Source organism: Triticum urartu, chromosome 1 (assembly GCF_003073215.2).
Source record: "Triticum urartu cultivar G1812 chromosome 1, Tu2.1, whole genome shotgun sequence".
NCBI classification, from domain to species: domain Eukaryota; kingdom Viridiplantae; phylum Streptophyta; class Magnoliopsida; order Poales; family Poaceae; genus Triticum; species Triticum urartu.
This window is the reverse complement of record NC_053022.1, coordinates 80,987,583-81,008,919: the sequence shown is the minus strand read 5'-3', so window position 1 is coordinate 81,008,919 and position 21,337 is coordinate 80,987,583. Positions and strand designations below refer to the sequence as shown.

Genomic DNA, 21,337 nt, shown 5'->3' with positions numbered 1-21,337 from the left:
TAGGACAAAAGATGTCATGCAAGTTCTTTTCCATAAGCACGTATGACTATATACGGAATACATGCCTACATTATATTGATGAATTGGAGCTAGTTCTGTGTCGCCCTATGTTATGACTGTTACATGATGAATCGCATCCGACATAATTATCCATCACTGATCCGGTGCCTACGAGTTTTCCATATACTGGTTTATGCTTATTTACTTTCCCGCTGCTACTGTTACAATCACTACAAAATACCAAAAACATTACTTTTGCTGTCTTTACTTTTGTTGCCGCTACCACCACTATCATATTACTTTGCTACTAAACACTTTGCTGCAGATACTAAGTTTCCAGGTGTGGTTGAATTGACAACTCAGCTGCTAATACTTAAGAATATTCTTTGGCTCCCCTTGTGTCGAATCAATAAATTTGGGTTGAATACTCTACCCTCGAAAGCTGTTGCGATCCCCTATACTTGTGGGTTATCACCGCCAACCGCCCAACACCGCTAGATAGGCCATTCCCCACCGGAAAAGAGAGAAGGTTCGGCCATGGCAACCTCTCCACCACCTTCCGGGCGAGTTTTCCGGCGCTCCGGCCGCGCAGGGAGGCATACCGGCGGCTCTGCGCCCACCGCGCCTGCCAGGTGTTCGGCGATTTGCCTGCTCGGCGATGGACTCGAACGAGGAGGAGGCGCTCACGGCATTGCTGGAGGAGGAAGCCGATGCCTAAGTCCAGGACGAGGAGCATCTCATTGTCCTCGCCACCCCCGCCGACCTGCTCGCGAGCAATAAAAAGCCACGGCGAGGTGGCTCGGCGCCGGGGCAGCTGAAAGCAGAGAACCGACTATGAGGATGCTTGCATACGGAGCTCCCGGTGATTCACTCGACGTCTATGGTTGCATGCATTGGAAATGGAAGAACTGTCCATTTGTTTGGCAGAGGATGTACAAAGGCGCCAAAGATGGTTGCAGTGTGGTATTTGAGGCAGTGGCCACACAGGACCTCTGGATTTGGCACTCCTTCTTTGATATGCCAGAAACTCACAATGACATCAACGTGCTACAATGCTCCCTTGTCTTTGCCAAGTTTGTTGAAGGTCATTCTCCTCCAGTGAACTTCGAGGTCAATGTGCAGCACTACAACAAGGGGTACTACCTAGCTGATGGCATCTATCCGAGATGGTCTACATTTATGAAGACTATCTCAAACCCTGTGCCAGGAGGCAAGAACTTCCACTTTGCGAAGATTCAGGAGGCTTGCAGGAAGGATGTTGAGCGGGCATTCGGTGTGCTCCAATCTTGATTTGCTGTTGTCCGGTACCCCGCTCAGACCTGGTCGAAAGATCAAATGTAGGAGATCATGACTTGTTGTGTCATCTTGCACAACATGATCATTAAGAGCGAGCAGGAAGAGCCAGTGTTTGACACTGAACCATATTACAGGCAGGGTCCTCTTGCGCAAGTTGATCACCAGCTACCGACAACCTGGACTGCCTTCCTCAATATGCGTCAGCAGATCCGAGACCCACAGGTGCATCAACAACTGCAACAGGATCTGGTGGAGCACCTATGGAGGCTCAAGGGCAACTAGCTCGACGTGTGATGAAATATGAGTTTTTATTTGTTGAACTATAGAATTTGTATTGAACTATTTGATTTCTATTGATTTTCTGTGATGAACTATGTGATAAAAAATTACCCTTGTTGAATTTGCGCTGAACCAGGGCGAATATGGGCCCATTTGCCCCGATATCGAGCTGATTTTTCGTTGAAAATGGGCCGAAAAACAGACACATTTGTATCAAAAATGGGCCGATATCGACACCTGGGAGCGACCTGGGGCGGCGGCTGGGAACCCAATCACCCCCGCGTCGATTTTAGCGCTGGCTGCGAGAGGCGATTTTTAAGCCTCCTGGTGGTGCCAACGGCCAGCAATGCTTTTAGATTGGTCATAGAAGAAACTTATACTAGTGTCATACATATGATACTACTTTAAGTTATCATCTTCATAGTGCAAAGTAATATAGTAATAGTATCATATGTGGCTTCATTTAATAGCTTGTATACTCATGTTGTCTTGAAAAACACTATGTTACAGTAACATATTATGTTGCCATTTCTTATTAACTACTTACTACATAAACAAAAATATCTCAAAGTGCGTTATGTTATTGTTTAAGTTACTCTCACTATGACTAGCCTGGCACATCTAAATATGCTGTAGCAAAACCGTAAAGTAAAAATCAATTCCCCAACCCGGAGTTCCGCCGGCGATCGTAAAGGCCCGTGCAGTTCCGTCCTCTCTTGCTGACCGCGGCGGCCCGACGCGGTCAGCAATGCCGCAAGCCGCCACCCAAGAGGGAGAGGCGTCGGGGTCCGGACCAACCCTCGCGCTCCGCCGCGGCCGGAGCTCCACCGTCTCAGCAACGCCCACGACGACCACCCGGTCGATGGCCCTGGTGCGTGCGCGGCGGAAGCCCCCGGGCTCCCAATCGCCACAGGAACCACCCGTGCGGTCCCCGACAAGGAAGAGAAAGAGGGGGGCGGCTGCCAACCAGAAATCGAAGGAACGGACAAGGACCAGGGATGAGGAGGAGGAGGAGGATGGGGTCTCATCTGCAGGCAGCTCCCCAATTCGCGCGCCGCAGATTCCGGATGCGTTATACGAAGATCTGGATATGCTCAAGGCCATTCAAGATGTACACGATGCATACGATGAAAAATTAGGTTTGTTGTTCAAGTACCCTCCATTCCTTTTAATGTTTCACGTCCTGTCATTATCATGTATACTATCTAGTATGCCTGTGAGAGACAAGAACATGAGACATTTGCAGATTATCTTGAAATCGAGACATGTGCCGCCTATTGTGAAGTTCAACTTAGCGAAGCGACATATCCTCTGAATGCTGCTGAAATCAAATGACAGTTTAGCATATTAGTGTTAACTTCTGATTGCTGATCTTCTTGCAGGCCGCCAAATGGAACTGCCGACTCTTTATCTGCACACGTGTAAACCGCCCACATGCTTGAGTACTAATCCTAAGCTTCTTCGTGTCCGTGAATCCACAACAAAGACAGTGCTTGCTGCTGCTCCATCAGTTATTGGACTTTCATCCTCTGTTGGTATGACAACTATGTCATGTCTATTTGTTAGGAGCGCTGCGAGAATAGGTTGTTCCTTGTTCATACATGCATGCGTTTGCAGGTCGTCATTCGCTAACACGATGCTCTGGATTTTGGGTTGATTGGGATGAGGAAAACAAAAAAGGTACTGTTTTGACTACTGCACATGTGATTCGCACGAAGTCCCCATCCTCAAATGACTGGCTAGGTAAAGATGAGTATGCTCCCAAGGCCAAGGTGAGTTGTTAAGGATAGGAAAATGGCAGTTTGTATTCACTTATTTTTTGTGCATGTAGTCTCATACTAGTTCAACCTTACTTAACTCATTTTATTTGTGGCGTAAGATAGCTAGTCCTGTCCACATTTAACATAACTCCATCCGCAGTTACACCTGCATATTCTATCTTCTGACACTAGAACTAGGGAGGTGTTAAAGTGAAGTATGTTGGCTGACACAATGATACAATTAGCTAGCACCGAAATAACGATATAATTTTTTGGTAAACCATGCATACATAATGAATCAATTCAATTAGTCACTATCTATTTTATACAAATGGTGAATTCAATGGAGCTAAAAGAGTAATTTGCATTGCATCCACATGTGGCTTTGTGGGAGATGTTGACCAATTTAAGAAGACATGGGTATAACTATAAATGTCATCATATTTTTTCTTTTCTAACTTCTAAGACATCATTGGTTTTCGAACAAATAAAAATATCTAAAACATCATATTTCACAACTTCTGTTTCAGGTTTTTGTTCACTTGCGGGATGCCACTACTCAGAAGGCCACCATGCTGTACTACGAGAAGCACTACAATCTTGCTATGCTTGAGGTTAGAGTAGAAGAACCTGTCCAGTTGCTCTCCTTCAATGATGACGTGAAAAGTGCTGAAGAAGTGTTTGAACTCGGAAGAGATGAAAGTTCATTTCTAACGATAGGTCATGGTATGGTGCAATATCTGAATCCCAACCTGCTTGAACGGCATCACTATCTGTATGTTCATGGCGCAGATGAGCATCCTAAGGTACAGATTGTAATCTATTCTGAGATTATTGTCTACATTGTTTCGTTATTTGGATAATGTCATCTGTTGTTTTATTTTGCAAAATGTTGGTATCAAAATTTAATGTTGCTAATACATATGTTCCAGTATGACAATGGAGGGCCAGTTATTGACTTTGATGGCAAGATTGTGGGAATGGTCAGCAACAGCACGAGAGGGTCCATTATCCCTTCATCCATTTTGCTCAAGTGCTTGCATTTGTGGAAGAAATTTGGGTATTGTCTTTTCTTTTAGTTCTGTCTTAGTGTTATTAAAATAATCTTCTTTACTATTTTTTTTACTGTTAAGAGTTAAACGCCTCTCCCATGGTTCTTACTCTTACGTTGAGTTGTTCCACTTCGATTTGTCTTGTCAAGTTATTTGTTGTATTTCTTTCAAATATAGTTTGCTGCCACGGGGGATAGCTGTCCCCAGGCTTGTTGCCATTGGACGCGTTGCCTTGGGATATGTGTCCTCAACTTGGTAGTAATCTAAAACCCAATTAGCATCTGATGATAAAGTTGCACAAACATACAAATGAGTGCTACTTACACCTGACATTGCGTACCATACTTATTACTTGAATTATCATGTCACACCAACATCAATGGTGAACATGTTGCTTGGATTTATGTGCCATATTTAAAGCTATACATGTATGTGTCGCTTTTGCATGCATGCATGAGCATACATTGTGGATTGCGCAAAAGAGGTACTGAGAACAAGCAAATACTGTAAGCTTGTCTTATTGCAGTCTACTTATTAGATTTACTCACGAGAATGAGTATCTCAAACTTTTGGCTGTTTGTGCTCATTACACGTGTCTTCATTACACTGTTGGGACCAGGTGTATGGTTAGTATGTGAAAAGTACATAATTTCTCTGTTTATCCCAAGTTGTAGTAAATCGATGCGTGTTGATTTGCAAGAAAACCTGAATGGCAGTTTATATCGCGTGTTTTATTGAAACTGGATCCCATAGTTACAAACATACAATTTTATAGGCAGGCTTCCATACCTTTCCTGGCTTAAGAAGGATAGGAATGGGCCAGCACAAACATGATGTTTGTTGCTTGTTTATTGAGAGAATTCCTTATTTGACACTCTTAAAATTGTGTTTCTTATTTGACACTGAAGAATTTTTTTTCCCTATATGATCTCTAGTCTTAATTTTTTTCCCTATATGACACTCTAGTGCATTTTGTTCACGTGAAAAGACCATTTTACCCATATGTATAATGTGACCACAAATATGCTTTCAAAAAGTCTGTTGAATTAGGCCGGCCGGTAAAAATCAGGTCAAGTCTACTACGTTTAGGAATTTTCCTCTGGATAAGCGGCGGGGTGGGCGGACAGAGTCAGCCGGCTGGACAGCAACCGCAACACGGCCGGAGCCGGCTATGCTACCTCCCTCCCGGCCATCTACTCCAGAAGACAGCCGAGCTCGCGTCGATCTCCTGGCTGATGCGTGATGCTTGAGGCGTGCTATGGATGGATGATGGATGGATCTCTTGGTGGCTCCCTGTGGGTGCGCCGTGCGTTGCCTCCTTTTGTGCGTGCGTTGTGCCTCGGTATTTATAGGCAGCTGGAGAAGGTCCGGCGCTGGCCATTGCCGTTCCGATTTTTATGAAGCGATATGGATGTAACGTTGTTTAAGATAAACGCGTCCCTACCTCAACCCCTTGAAGGTTGTTTAAATCTTTGGCCCTGTGCGGCAGCGGAATCCATCGATACAAATTGAAGCAAACGAAATTCAAAAAGAAAATTGAAGCAAACAGAGCCTTTGTCTCTCACTCTTTGGAAATCTCCAGCCGATACAAGAAATCATGACCGAGGCCTTCGATGGTTCATGTGCTAATTGACCGGTCTGGCTAGTTGTCTATACGTATTTGTGTACATATACGCGGCCAGCTTACCTGCCGGAGCGTAGATATTTAAATACGTACGCGCACCCTAACGATCAAGCGAATACATGTATTCTAGCTTCGTATGACCCGGTTCATATACATACGCATGTTGGCTGCACCGAATCGGGCATACGTTCGTGCTAGCACGCAGCTTCCTTCCATACAGCTATAGGTCCTGCATGGGCCATGCAAATACGTGCACATGCACTAATGACATGCACGTAGGTGATCACCGAAGCATACACAAAAGTGCTTAAAAAAATCCATTCATTTTTAAGAATGCATTTTAGTGTTAAAGCACACGTACAAAAGTACGCCAAACAGTCGCACTCACAAACCATACCGCATGAAACTAGACCCACAGCTGAATACGTTCTAAATACATTGGATGCATGCACTCAGGTATACAGAATACACACATCCCAAAAAAGACCAACGGAGGAGATAACATGTTCAGCTGTGCTCACTCTCATAAACGAATTTTCCCTAATTAGGCTCAATGCTACATATTTCTGGTCACATTATGTACAGGGGCAAAAAGGTCTTTTCACGTGTACAAAATGAACTAGAGCGTCATATAGGGAAAGAAATTAAGACTATAGGTCATATAGGGAAGAAAATTTTTTTAGTGTCAAATAAGGAACATGATTTTAAGGGAGTGTCAAATAAAGAATTCTCTCTTGTTTATTTTCCCTGGCCAGAATTAAACATGATTGAAGCATATGCATGCTGTGTACGCACCATGCATGGGGTAAAAAACACATCATATAGACACGAAGGGTGAAACATATGCATGATGTCTAACTCGTTACCATGCATGGGTAGCAAGGTTTTCGAGTCGACAAGTCGGTCTGGGGTAGCGACTCTTGACGAGTCGTGCCGTGGCGATCGACTAGTCTCGACCAGTCTCAAGTAGTCGAGGTGTTTGAGTCGACTTCCAGTTATGACTCATCGACTAGTCGACGACTAGTCGCTACTAGTCGTTCGACTCGAAAACAGGGATGGGTAGACAAAGGCATAATAAAGTTGGATGTAGTCAGGTGTCGATCAATGCTCACCAGCAGCAGTCATTCACGTGGCGCTCCTACATTTTGCTTCGGCTTGCAAACGCCTGCCAAAGGAAGTAGAACTACAAAATAATCGCCATGTCATTCTCTTTATCATGTATGACTTATACATATCTAAACTATCATGATGTGGAAAGGATATTGTTAAGTTTGGTCTGTCCTGTTTTTATCTTTCTCTTGGCTCATGCAATAATGACCATAAAAAAATTATTTGTTCAGTAATGCGTTTGTTGTCGTGTTTTATGTTTGTAGTGAGTATATTTAAATAGATTGCACAAGAGATTATTTAGCAAAATATATGTACAAGTGAGGTCAGGTGATGGACCGTCATGTGGCCTACATGGATAGAAGCAGGAATAGAACCACACTGATCAAGTTTGGCAAATGGTTCCTTATGAGAACTTTATGGGAAAATCAATTGTTACTTTATGGACTTCTATGTGTTATCAATATTATTTTATGGCAACTGTGCGGATGTAAAATTTGGTGAGAAGTTATGTTTTTATCTTAACCTTGATACCCTGTTATGCATACTGATTCCTCTTTGAAAGGAAATAATATCTTCTATTGATATAAATTTGAAGATGTTCATCAGTGCATTGTTCATAAAAAAATTGATAGGTTTTGGTTCTATTGTAATATGCCGTTCTGTTTGGACATATTTGATGTAATAAAAACTCGATATTGTTTTGGTTATATTGTAATATGTCGTTCTGTTTTGGTTCTATTGTATATGTCAAATTCTGTTTACACATCCTTTCGGAGTATTTTTGAACTTCATGATGTCAAAAATTTGTGGTAGTATTGTCAATCTTATGATATGATAGCCATAATTCGGTTCCTAACTGAAATGACTCATTTAAAAGGGTTACATCTTATGGTATTGTTTCTTTCACTAAATGGTTGTTTGTAGGTGCATGTCTCGACCCCACCTTGGATTGAAGTTTTCTGCAATCAAGCTTTTAGATCCTCCTCTTATCGAGCAAATATTGGTCAAGTGTAGCATTGATAGTGGTCTTATTGTTCAAGAGGTATATATAAATGTTTGCGCCACTTCTGAGGATTTTTATCTTCTCATGCGTATTGAGTGGTTATTGTTGATAACTGAATCTAGGTGTCAGAAGGATCTCCCGCTGAGAAACTTGGATTTCGAGTGGGTGATGTCATTGAATACTTAAATGGAGAACACGTCTCTACCACAGTTGAGGTGGGTGCGCTATTGATTTATTAGGCTTCAAGTAAATTAAAATAGAAATAAATTAGATTTGTGTTACATTCTGTTAATTTGTTAATTTTTGCTATTTATTGTTGGCGTTGTTAGCTAGAGAACATGTTGCTGAGTAAGTATGTGGAAGGATCAAGTGGTCTTAATTCTGAGGTGGATATTGAGGTGAGTTTACCTGTATGTCTCAATTATGTTTTTTTGTTTGATCTGTTCTGTTTGTGGCGTATGTTAGCACTAAGAATATGAATTTTTTTACTGTATAGGTTCGGGTATTTCATATTCGCAGAAGTCTTTGGAGAAGTAAAACATTAACTGTAAAAGTATTTGATGACGCAGAAGTCATTGTGAGAGGAGGTATGCATCCTTCGCCAACCAAGTTCCTTCGTTTTGTAGTGGGAAATTCACATTTGTGCCACTAATCTCCGCTCAAGACATGCATTATGCCATTTTCTTGGAATATACATTTGCCATCAGTTACTCCCGCCATGTGCCCTACTTTTGGCACCACATGCCGTCACTGTTCGGTCAGCCCTAATTTGATGTAGTTGGGCGTTGTGTCAACAACAACAACAAAACCTTTTTCTTTTTATGTTTATATAGTCCCAAACAAGTTGGGGTAGGCTAGAGCTGAAACCCATAAGATCTCACAACCAACTCATGGTTGTGGCACATGGATAGCAAGCTTCCACGCATCCGTGTCCATGGCTAGTTCTTTGGTGATACTCCAGTCCTTCAGATCTCTCTTTACGGACTCCTCCCATGTCAAGTTCGGTCTACCCCGACCTCTCTTTGACATCATCATGTAGTTGGGCGTTGTGTAAAGACGAAAAATACCCTTAGGCAGACGTAGCACACAAAAACCATCTCAGTGCACACACCTCACGTCGAAGATGCAGGTAAGAGCACTTGCCATTTCAAGCATCAGGTCTCACAAGTCTCTACTTTCAAAAGCATCAGGACTCTGTAACTGTCATTACAATTTTTTCCAAAGCATCATATGAGGACTGCATAATTGACATTGCAAGTGTTCCAAAAGCATCAGAACTGCATAATTGACATTGCAAGTGTTCCAAAAGCATCAGAACTGCATAATTGTCATTATAAGTTTAAAAGAACATTACAACTACATGCTCGCAGTTACACATCTGGAACCAACATTTTTACATGGCAATAGTATATATTGCATATGCTTCTGCCTCCAAACTTTTGCTTCTGACCAATCTTTAGCTTTAGACTTGTACTTCTTTTGATTAAGGTCCTTCTAAACCGATGGGAGAATTGTATGATCTTCAAATTTCTTGGTTGCAATCCTTGCATGCGGTCAATTTTCTCCATTAATTGCTGCCTAGTGGCATCCAAAAAATCAAGAATGGGCAGGCCTTCTAATTCCCTGACCTTACTGTTGAAGAACTCTCCTAGAATGTATTGACCTTCTGCCATAATTTTGAGTGGTGTTCATCTAAGTATTTCTTCACTTTAGGTTTTGCACAGATTTTCTCAATGTAGCCAATATGCTTTATAGGGAGTTAAGTATGTGCACTGCAAAATCAAGCATGTATCATAGGAAGTTAAGTATGGCCACTAATTTGTCTCATAAGTTATCATCAAACAAAGGCCCTTTGGACTTCTTCAAAACATAAGTAGAGAGGTGCCTCATGCACTCTTTGTGCTGCACTCCGACAAAGACGCTATTGGATGCACTCTTCAGCCTCTTGCATCCATATGTGTGAATGACTAGATCAGCTGGACGACCAGTGACTTGTTGTAGTATCTCTATGAACGAAGTCCAGGTCTCAGTGAATTCTGCATCCGTAACACCATAGGCTACTGGGTACAACCAATTTTGGCCATCAATACCACAAGCAGCCGCGAAATTGTCTTCCAAATTTACCTGTTTGAGCAGTTGATTCTACAGAAATCTGTGGTCTAAACCCTCTTAAGAGATTGTTCCAACATGGTTTCGTTGACACAAACAATCTCTTGGTGTAGAATGAGTGGATCATACTAGGAATGCTGACTGCTTACTCAGTGAGGGAGTTCTGTTGGAGAAGATTGGGAATTCATAGTCACTGTCGTAACAAAAAAGTTTCCACGCAAAAACAATAGAGGTTGGATGCATCTATCTCTTCTGAGCAACCTCCTTTTGATTCGTGAGCCCGATTCCTTGCTCAAAAAGACTAGAGTGCAAAGCTAACAGAAGAGTTTGTTCTAGAATAGAATCTAAAAGAAGTGTTCCGCCCATCTATCTATCTATAGAATGAAAAGGAACTAATGCCACTGATATGAAATGCATAGACTGCACGCCCACCTACCACTCTGCAACTTCAGTTAAGTGACAGACTTCAGCTATACCGATACAAAACCTATATTGGGAGAGAACGATCATAGGCATGTGGTGAACCATACCAAGAGAAAGAGCACTGAAATGAACCATATCAAGCACTGATCTCACTCTCAAGTGTGTATAGCAAGTGGAAACTATCTTTCCACTCCCCATATATCCCATCCAGTTCCATCTCCTTGCAATAGAACACTCTGTGATCTGGAACTTTGATATGGTACTTCTCTTCGAGTTTCTTCTGCAAAGCTGTACCTCCAAGAGAAGAATCATTTTTTGACCAGTCCAAAATTGCATCAGCAATCCATTTTGTTGTAGCTAGCCTCAGCCTTTCACTTCTTTGAGCACTAGGGCTAATGTGAGTCTGGGGTTCACCTAAACCTGCAAATAACGAGACAACTGAATTATTACCAGATATGATTCAGATGTTAAACATGAAGACCCAACTATGAAATATTATACCTGAAAAGTAAAACTATCTTGAGAGAAGTCCATATTACAACCTTGAACTACCACCAAACCAAAGTCATCCGGGCAATCCATTTCTATGTCCTCTGACTCATCATTTGCATCATAAATTCGCAACCCACTTGGAATGGACCTTGGACTTTTCTCGGACTCGACGACGGCCCCATGCGTCGTCCTCCCTAGGGCGACACGGGTGACAGCACATCCCCACCCGCGCTAGACCCCCATCACTTGCTTCAACTCCCCTCGCTGCTACCCCATGGCCTCCGCCGGGCAAAGCCCGCACGAATCCGACGACAGAGGGGCTCTGAAGTCCCAGGGAGGCTAGTCGTCGACCGGGGGCTCGCACAACAGCAGGCGGCGGCGCGCTCCTCCGCGCGTGTCACTAGAGCCCGGGGACGGTGGGAGGACAACGATGTTGGCATGATGGAGTTGTGCCCGTGCAACGACCTTCAGGTGCTCATCGTGCGGGGTGCTGTTGCGAGCCCCATCGTGGCGTTTCAGTGCATGGTGGTTAGCGCGTGCGGCTTGCATATCCCCGCCTCATGCAAGTGCGGTGAGGGTGCCAGCGGCCCGGATGGATGCGTGGATGGCAGCGGCTGGGATGGGACAGATCTGCACGTCTTCGATCGTCTGGCACACAATGGATAGTGCTCGGGAGCGATGGGAGGTTGGTGGTGGTTGCCTAGTGACTTGGTGGTTGTGGTGCTTGGCTGTTGTTGGCCTGTGCTCGCCAACCGGAGGTGAAGGGCTTCTAGGCCAACCGCCGCCTAGATCTGGCATCAATGGTGGCTCGGGCCTGGACTTTTGCCAGATCTGGCTACCATGGCGTTGGTCGGCTGGATCTAGCCGGCGGTTGTTTGACTCGGGAATATGTGGCGACGGGGCTGTGGTGACCCAATGCTTGTCATAGTGCAAGTGAGCAATCTACCTAGTTCAATCGATGCTCTGGATGTGTGTGCTCAACTTGGTGAAAGCTCAGACCGGAGCAAATGACGACGACGCCCATGGGCACCGCGAACCTTCTTGAAGGCGTCATTGTATGTTGTTTTTGCCATCCTCTTTGCGACTTAGGGGGAAACCTTGGTTCCAGGTTTGCCCTGAACAACCGATGGTGGCGCAATCTGCGTCACAACCTGTCTTGAAGGCATCATCTAGAAGTCGGCTCGATTGTTGTGTTGGGTAGCTGCTTGCTACGGGGATGTCGGTGGTGGTGGTGCGACCGACTTGGGGTTGACAGTGGTGTGTCTTGGGGTCTGGCAACATCACGCTTGGTGCTGTGGAGCTGCCATCTCTGCCTCGTTTGTCTGTCTTTGGTGGTGTTCATGTGGTGCGCCGTCTTGTTGTGCATGTTCAAAACCCTCCCATGGTGGTCTCCATTCATCTTTGCTCAATGATGGCACAATGATGCCTTCCCAACTTGCTAATCGTTCCGGCTTCATGTGGCGGAGCTTGCAGTCAAGGTTCTTGTTCAACTATGGCATTCGTTGATCGTGGAGGCTCCTCTATTGCGCCCTGGGGTTCGGTACGCACGCCGGTGCTGTGCGTTAGGCTGTTTACAAAGTTTTGGTATTGTGATCCCTCGACGGCTCCCCACATCTACTCGTGTCCCTCGTGATGGTCCTTTTGTCTGCTAGCTAGGTCGTGCCTTCTCCTAGGTGTGCATTTTTCTCTTCTTCCTTTCCCCTTGTTTTTTTTGGAAAAGGAGGATAACCCCTGGCCTCTGCATCAGAAAGATGTATGCAGCCATATATTATTAATAGTGCAAAATCCAGCACCCGAACAACCTTGACCCAGGAATAAAGCAGAAAACAAATCCTAAGGCCGTATGCCTCGCGACAGTAACTCCCCTAGATAACCACAAACCCTATGTTACAAGACACATCAGAAACAAAAATACACAACTTCTAGGCTACGCCTTCAAGAAGGAATTGTAGCACGTACGCCGAAGATGGCGAGTCGACCACAAGGATGAACTCCGGATTCTCATCCCCAAAGCCAAGCTTCAATCCACCACCTTCAACAAGGACACAACGCAGGCACGCGTCGACATAGCCCGATCAGAGATCATGTGCTTCCATCGGAGTGCATAAACTCATCGTTGAAGCCGTCTGTACCATCCGCCCTTATCCGTCTACCGACGCCTCGATATTCGGATACCTCTGGAGAAGACAACGGAAGACAAAGACGTCCCATACCGCCTGCCTCCCGCTACTGTCGCACCACCTTCGATCTAACAGCAACAGGCTAAACATAACACCTCCGCCAAAGCCACTGTGCATCACCTGTCGGTAGTAGGCATGATTTGACGTCTCTGAATAAGACGTCGTGCGTAGCATCCGCCGGTAGCGCATCCACCGGTGGCTTCACGCGCCGGCGACATGCACTGCCCGACAACTCCGAAAGAGGCGCATGTGTCACCTGTCGAGCCGCATCGAACCCGATCTGTTGATGGAGGGGACGTCCCATACCGCCACAGCCTTGAAAAGGCCGTCGCCACCTCTAGATCCAGACTTTGAATCGCCCACACAACCCCGGAGTCTGTCGCCGTCGATGAAGAGGAGCCGCCGCCCCGATTCCAAGCACTACAGGGAGCACCCACCGTCGCGTCAGCCGTTGTCGTCGCCCATACAACGGCAATAGCCGCCGCGATCCCGCATCCAGCGCTGTCGATGACGGAGGAAGCTCCGGCCGTCACGCGCGTCCCGCAACGTCCTCGGGAGCGGGATCCCAAGATCCGCCGCCACCGACGCTGCCACAAGGACCCACCACCTGGCTCGTCATCCCGATAGAGGGGACGGCGCCGCCATGACCAGAATCATTGCTCCGGGGATTTAGCACTGCCAATTGGGAAGATCCCCTCCGGATCCGCCCTCCCTACGAAGCCGCTGGAGCAGCGCCGAACCGCCGGGAAAGACGAAGACGGAAGGGCGATCTCGCGTCGCAATCCCTCCAGACCGCGGGGTTGTAGCCCAGATCCCCGCTGTCACCATCACTGGCGGCGCCTGGGCCTAGCCGACGCCCGTCTCTGGGGACGACGAGGCGGAGGAGAGGTAGGGAGGGTGCGGCGGTTGGGGGGCTCCCCCCCCCCCCCCCCCCCCCCGGGGGGGGGGGGGGGGGGGGGGGGGGGGGGGGGGGGGGGGGGTGGGGGGGCCCCCCCCCCCCCCCGCTCGCCCTGGAGGGAATGAGACGAGGGGGTACGGGAGCGAGACGAGGGGGTACGACAGCCTCAATTTTGGTCTTGTATGGTTTTGGTCCGGTTTCCCTCATAAACAGGGTTAACTTGTTTAGGTTTTTGATTCGGTTGCCCTTATAAACCGGATTGATTTTTTCTTTGAATGAGATCAAATTCAGGTAGGGAGCTCTCCCACGATGACTGTTCTAAAAACAACAACAAAGCCATTAGTTCCAAACAAGTTGGGGTAAGGTAGAGCTGGAACCCATTAGATCTCGCAACCAACTCATAGTTCTGGCATATGGATAGTTAGTTTCCATGCACCCCTGTCCATGGCTAGTTCTTTGGTGATATTCCAGTCAGTCAGACCTTCACGGACTTCTCCCATGTCAAGTTTGGTCTACCCCGACCTCTCTTGACATTATCACGCTTTAGCTGTCCTCTATGCACTAGAGCTTCTGAAGGCCTTCTGAAGGCCTGGCTGAATATGCCCAAACCATCTCAGACGATGTTGGACATGCTTCTCTTCAATCGGTGCTACCCCAACTCTATCCTGTATATCATTATTCTGGACCCGATCCTTGTGTGGCTACACATCCATCTCAACATGCACATCTTCGCTACAGTTGAATATGTCGCCTTTTAGTCGGCAACACTCAGCACAATACAACATTGCGGGTCGAATCGCTGTCCTATAGAACCTGCCGTATAGCTTTTGTGGTACTCTCTTGTCAGAGAACGCCAGAAGTTTGGCGCCACTTCATCAATCCGGCTTTGATTCATAACTCACATCTTCATTGGTATCACCATCGTTTTGCAGCATTGACTCCAAATATCGAAAGGTGTCCTTTTGAGGTACCACTTGCCTATCAAGGCTAACCTCCTCCTCGTGCCTAATAATACTGAAACCGCACCTCATGTATGCGGTTTTAATTCTACTAAGCCTAGAACCTTTTGAGTCCAAGGTTTGTCTTCATAGATCTAACTTTCTAATGACCCCCATCTAACTATCATCGACTAGCACCACATCGTCCGCAAAGAGCATACATCATGAGGTATCTCCTTGTATATCCCTTGTGAGCTCATCCATCACCAAAGCGAGAAGATAACAGCTCAAGGCTGACCCTTGGTGCAGTCCTATTTTAATTGGGAAGTCATCTTGTTCAAACACTTGCCACAACATTATCGTACATGTCCTTGATGAGGGTAATGTACTTTGTTGGGACTTTGTGTTTCTGGCCCACCACATGTCATTCCGTGGTATCTTATTGTAGGTCTTCTCCAAGTCAATGAACACCATATGTAGGTCCTTCTTTTGCTCCCTATATCTCTCCATAAGTTGTCGTACCAAGAAGATGGCTTCCATGGTCTTTCTCCCAGGCATGAAATAAAATTGATTTTTGGTCACGCTTTTCGTTCTTCTGAAGCGGTGCTTAATGACTCTTCCATAGCTTCATTGTATGGCTCATTAGCTTAATTCCACGGTAATTAGTACAACTTTGAACACTCCCCTTGTTTTGAAGATTGGTACTAATATACTCTGCCTCCATTCTTTTGGCATCTTGTTTGCCCGAAAAATGAGATTGAAAAGCTTAGTTAGCCATACTATCGCTATGTCTCTGAGGCCTCTCCACACCTCAATGGGGATACAATCAGGGCCCATCGCCTTGCATCCTTTCATCCCTTTTAAAGCCTCCTTGACCTCAGACTCTTGGATTCGCCGCACAAAACGCCTGCTAGTATCATCAAAGGAGTCGTCCAGTTCAATGGTAGAGCTCTCATTCTCTCCATTGAATAGCTTGTCGAAGTACTCCCGCCATTTAAGCTTAATCTCCTCGTCCTTCACCAGGAGCTGATCTGCTCCACCCTTGATGCATTTGACTTGGACGACATCCCTCGTCTTTCTCTCTCGAATCTTGGCCATCTTATAGATGTCCCTTTCGCCTTCCTTCGTGTCTAAGTGCTGGTAGAGGTCCTCATATGCCCGACCCCTTGCTTCACTCATAGCTTGCTTTGCGGCATTCTTTGCCACCTTATACTTCTCTATGTTGTCTGCACTCCTATCCAGGTGTAGTCGTTTGAAACAATCTTTCTTCTCCTTAATAGCCTTCTGGACATCATAGTTCCACCACTAGGTATGTTTAGCTTCGCTTCTACTTCCCATGGACACTTCTAACTCCTCTGAAGCCACCTTACGAATGCAAGTCGCCATCTTCATCAACATATTGTCTGTATCTCCTCCTTCCTCCCAAGGGCCCTCCTTAATGACCCTCTCCTTGAAAGCCTGAGTCCCCCCCCCCCTAGCTTCCACCACTTTGTTGTAGGTACTTTGACGCGCTTATCCTGCTGGACACGGATCCGAAAGCGGAAGTCAGCCACCACAAGCTTATGCTACGGGACAACACTCTAGGTATCATCATCTTACAATCCAGTCAAACACGCCTGTCTTCTCTTAGTGTTGACCACTACTAAAAGTCACTAGATGTGATTCTCTCTTTTTAAAGAGGGTGTTACTTACGATCATGTCGTAGGCTAGAGCAAAGCTTAAGACATCTTCTCCTTCTTGATTCTTGCTGCCATAGACAAAGCCCCCATGCACCCCTTTAAAACCTGTGTGAAATGTACCCACGTGGCCATTGAGGTCTCCTATGAAGAGCTTCTCGCCAATAGGTACATTCCTAACCATGTCCTCCGGGCCTTCCCAGAACTCCCTCTTGGTGTTCTTATTGTGGCATATGTGCTGATAACATTGAGAACTAAGTCCCCATCTACCAGCTTGACCAGAATAATCCGGTCGCCACCCCTGTTGACGTCTACCACTCCATACTTAAGGCTCTTGTTAATCAAGATGCCTACTCCATTTCTGTTTGCAGCTATCCCGGTGACTGTTCAAACAAATAAAATAAATAAATTTGTAACCACTTCCCTCAGACACATAATCTAGATCATGACTTCTCTCTGTGTGCTTCTCCACAGCAGTCGCACATGATAGTAGAGGTTTGTGTGTGTGTGCGGGTGTGGGGAGGGGGGGGGGGGCTTAAACAGTAAGTGAAAACGATAAGGAGACCATCGTCTACCAACATCTATTAATTTTGAAGTGTGAAGCTTTACAGTGGAATCACAATGTAAGTACTTTACAATCATGATGTGGCAACCCACAAAGCATCATCCATGGCATGAAATAGGAAAAGAAGAAAAAACAAATCGTCTAGCATCATTGTATGTCCTTCTGGAATCGATACTGGATTGTTGCCGCCACATTCCATCAGCTGACTACCAACCAATCCATCTCCCAACTGCGGCGCGGAGGAGTGAAGGGGTGCTGACTTGGTGTTGGTTTGGAGGAAATATTTGGAGGAATTGATGGATTCAAATCATCTGGAAGGATTTGGTGCAGAGTTGGAGAGTGGAATTGAGAGTTGGGGGACTCATGGGGCTAAAATGTGGTGACTTCATGGGTCAAGCACTCAAGCCCCACCAGCCAGTGACTGAGAGGGTACTTTTGGAAGAGAAAAGCACTTAGCCGGGTCTGGCCGTGAAGGTGTGCAATGGCAAAAGCAGAGCACGGTGAGAACTAATGGCAAATGTGTCAAGTGAGAAAAAGCGATGTCATAGGTGTTTAAATTATCACTATTTTGGTGAGTAAAAGCATGCAAAACATTTTGTCTAACACATGTCTTACACAGGTTACTATCCTTTTGGAGAAAAGACTTGATCCGTGTGACTTGAGCAAGCGAGCGAGTCCAGGAAGACATCACAATCAATAGGGTGACTGCTAAATGTGGTGTCAGGGAGTTGAGGGCAGACATGGTCCTGGTGAATGAAACATGCAAGTTTCTGCTAAATGTATTTCATATCTACACTTGTATGGGAGAACTGGTGTAGGCAGGTGGCCTCTAATGTTCCTCCTTTGCATGAAAACAGGAACTAGCTCTCATGACTATGCACATTTCTGAAGTGATGAACTGGATACATGGTCCTCTCCAGCTGAACTAGAGCAGAGGCCAAACGGCTGACTGTACTTGCCAAATGAGTGATAAAGCTCTCTGTTTATCCGTAAGGAAAAAAGGTGCAAATGTCATAACTTCCGGGAACCCTCTCTGATAGTAGTTTGGTGCATTTAACTGAAAACTCTATAGCAGGCCACACTTAACTCAAATTTAGCTTATGTAAACATTTACAGGAACATTTTGTTTCCAAGCAATGAGAAATATTGCCAATCATGTTTGTCACGTTTCAGGGGCATAGCGGCTAGATTTCCCAGCTTTGTGCCCTTCAAATTTTGGAAATGATAAATCCGGAATGTTTGGGATTTGCTCATGGCAAATCAAACGTTTTCTTTGGCAACTTTAGCTGACGTGAGGATGACAAATTTAGTTGAGAACATGGCAATTACTCCCTTTGTAAACTAATATAAGAGCGTTTAGATCAGTAAAGTAGTAATCTAAAAGTTCTTATATTAATTTACGGAGGGAGTACTTGGCAAAAAACAAACCGAGGGTGAAATTGCCATGCTTACCAACTAAACTTGTCATCCCTAACGTATATAAATTGTCATGAAAAACGTTCAATTTGCCACAGCTGAATCCCGAATGTTCAGGACTTGTCGGCGTCCTAAAATATTCAGTAGTTATATTACATGCATGGTCTACTTGGGAAAAATGGTACGTGCAGGGGGGTCCTAAAAGTCACGCAATTGCAGGTATAAAAACATGATACACCATTGACGTACTCTCGTCCCAACCTGCCAGGAACAAGGTTTTTCAGCTCGATACAGTGTCCACCTCCCCGGTTGGTCAAGTCGTTGGCATCACTTGTGCCTACATCTGTCTCGAATTTTTTCCCTTGCAAACTGAATTCAAATGAGATTGGGAGACAACAATGTTCTTCAAATTATATTATTTCCTATAGCAGGGCAGATTCATATTTCATATTTACCAGAATCAAACTGTTCAAAATGTGGTTAGTTTTCAACCAGGTCTAAATCTACCAGTATTGTTTTTCCAAAATCTAATGAACGTGCATGCACTATTGGTTCTAGAGCATGTTACGCATGCCGCCGCCCAGATGTTTCTTCCACTTTATGCTCAGCATCTCATCCCCTTACTCCCCTTTCTGCTATTTTCCCACTTACCTTCACCACTTGCGGGGTCGGTGTCCTTTGTTGAATTATATATGGGCCTAGGTGTCATGACACGGTGGCAAATTTAATACAATACCAGCTATGGAGAAGAGTTGAGACAACTTTATAAGGGTTTCTCTTTCATATGCTATTGGAACTTGAGAGGAGAAGTGGTACATGTGCGTTCCTCCTCCGTTGCCTGCGCGTGTCGTGTTTTGATAGTGTAAAGAAAATGATTTATGTGTAACATAATACTAGTTATTTTGGATTACTAAAGATGATCGCGATAAATGTGGTTTGGACTTTTGGAGTCAAGACGAAAATATCATCCATGATGTTCTGACCATAACATGTTTAAACAAAAAAGAAGAGTGATTTATGTGCACTATAATTAATTCCATTTTGGATTAATAAATATAATTGTGATACATTTGGATGAAATTATCCTTTGCTGCATACATCACTCACATCTACTCCCTCCGTTCCTAAATGTAAGTCTTTTTAGACATTTTAAATGGACAACAACATACGGATGTATGTAGACATATTTTAAAGTGTAGATTCACTCATTTTACTCCGCATGTAGTCACTTCTTAGAATCTCTAAAAAACTTATACTCCCTCCGTTCCTAAATATTTGTTTTTTTAGAGATTTCAAATGGACTATCACATACGGATGTATATAAACATATTTTAGAATGTGGATTCACTCATTTTGCTCCATATGTAGTCATTTGTTGAAATCTTTAGAAAGACAAATATTTAGGAACAGAGAGAGTATTTAGGAACGGAGGGAGTACAAACAAATCTGGCTAGTCTTCAACAGCCTATGTACAAAGATATACTGTCGACTGTGTAATTATTTCCATCAGAGATGCTATACTGGCCGCCACCCATATCCTGTATGATCCGACGCCTTAGACTAATCCATCATTAAACTATGGTGCACAGCCGAATGCCATGCAGCAACGTCCCTCCTTGCATGTGAATACATCTGCACGTCTACGCTCATTGTGAAGCCCCTCGTCTGTTCTCACCATCTTGCTGATATTGTAGCCGTGTAGGTAAGGGAAACACTTCCTATCCCTAGCGCTTCCCTAATACTCCTTCCGTTCTAAATTATTTGTCGCATGTATGGATGTATCTAGATGTATTTTAGTTCTAGATACATCCATTTCTGCAACGAGTAATTTGAAACGGAGCGAGTATAAGACACTATTGCTGAAAAGTTTGTTTGGAGCTCTGGCTCCATAGAACTTGTTTTTTGGAAAAAAAAACAAAAGATATTTTTTTAATTTTTAAAAATCCCAAAGACAGTTGCACCAACATACTAATGTACTCTCTCCGTTTCCAAATACATAGTACAAGTCTTTTTAGAGATTCCAACAAGTGACTATATACGGAGCAAAATGAGTGAATCTACACTCTAAAATATTCTACATACATCCGTATGTTGTATTCCATTTGAAATATTTAAAAAGACTTATATTTGGGAACAGAGGAAGTATTCTACATGTGTATAATTTTTAAGATGAAATTATTTAAGATGTAAGCTAAAAAATTAAATTCGTGTCACTTCAGCACATCACTGTTTATAGAGACTAAAATCCACACAATTATTTTTAGCTCACATCTTAAATCATTCCATCATGAAAATAAATCTATGCACACATAGAATACATCCATATATACATATGGATTTTATATTTTGACACTTCAAAACGGGAATTTTGAAAAAATAAAATAAAGAAAACACAGCTCTGAAGCCCAAGCTCCAGTACGCCTCACTCAGCGGTTGCAGTTTTTCAAGATACTCCGTACAACAATATACGTGTTCTGCCAAAAAATATGGTTCAGAAAGCTGCAGGTATACATTCT

At 44.5% G+C, this 21,337-nt stretch overlaps 1 protein-coding gene across 1 annotated transcript; it reads left to right on the top strand.

The window, feature by feature from the left end:
• Nucleotides 1–2,196: 2,196 nt before the first annotated feature.
• On the top strand, nt 2,197–18,561 carry LOC125549265 (putative protease Do-like 14). The gene is made up of 10 exons (XM_048712718.1): nt 2,197–2,714; nt 2,958–3,110; nt 3,193–3,347; nt 3,866–4,141; nt 4,268–4,395; nt 8,046–8,163; nt 8,247–8,339; nt 8,454–8,522; nt 8,621–8,711; nt 18,025–18,561. Exons 1-10 carry the CDS (start codon nt 2,324–2,326, stop codon nt 18,051–18,053), a joined length of 1,503 nt encoding a protein of 500 aa, XP_048568675.1. The 5' UTR covers nt 2,197–2,323; the 3' UTR covers nt 18,054–18,561.
• Nucleotides 18,562–21,337: the final 2,776 nt, after the last annotated feature.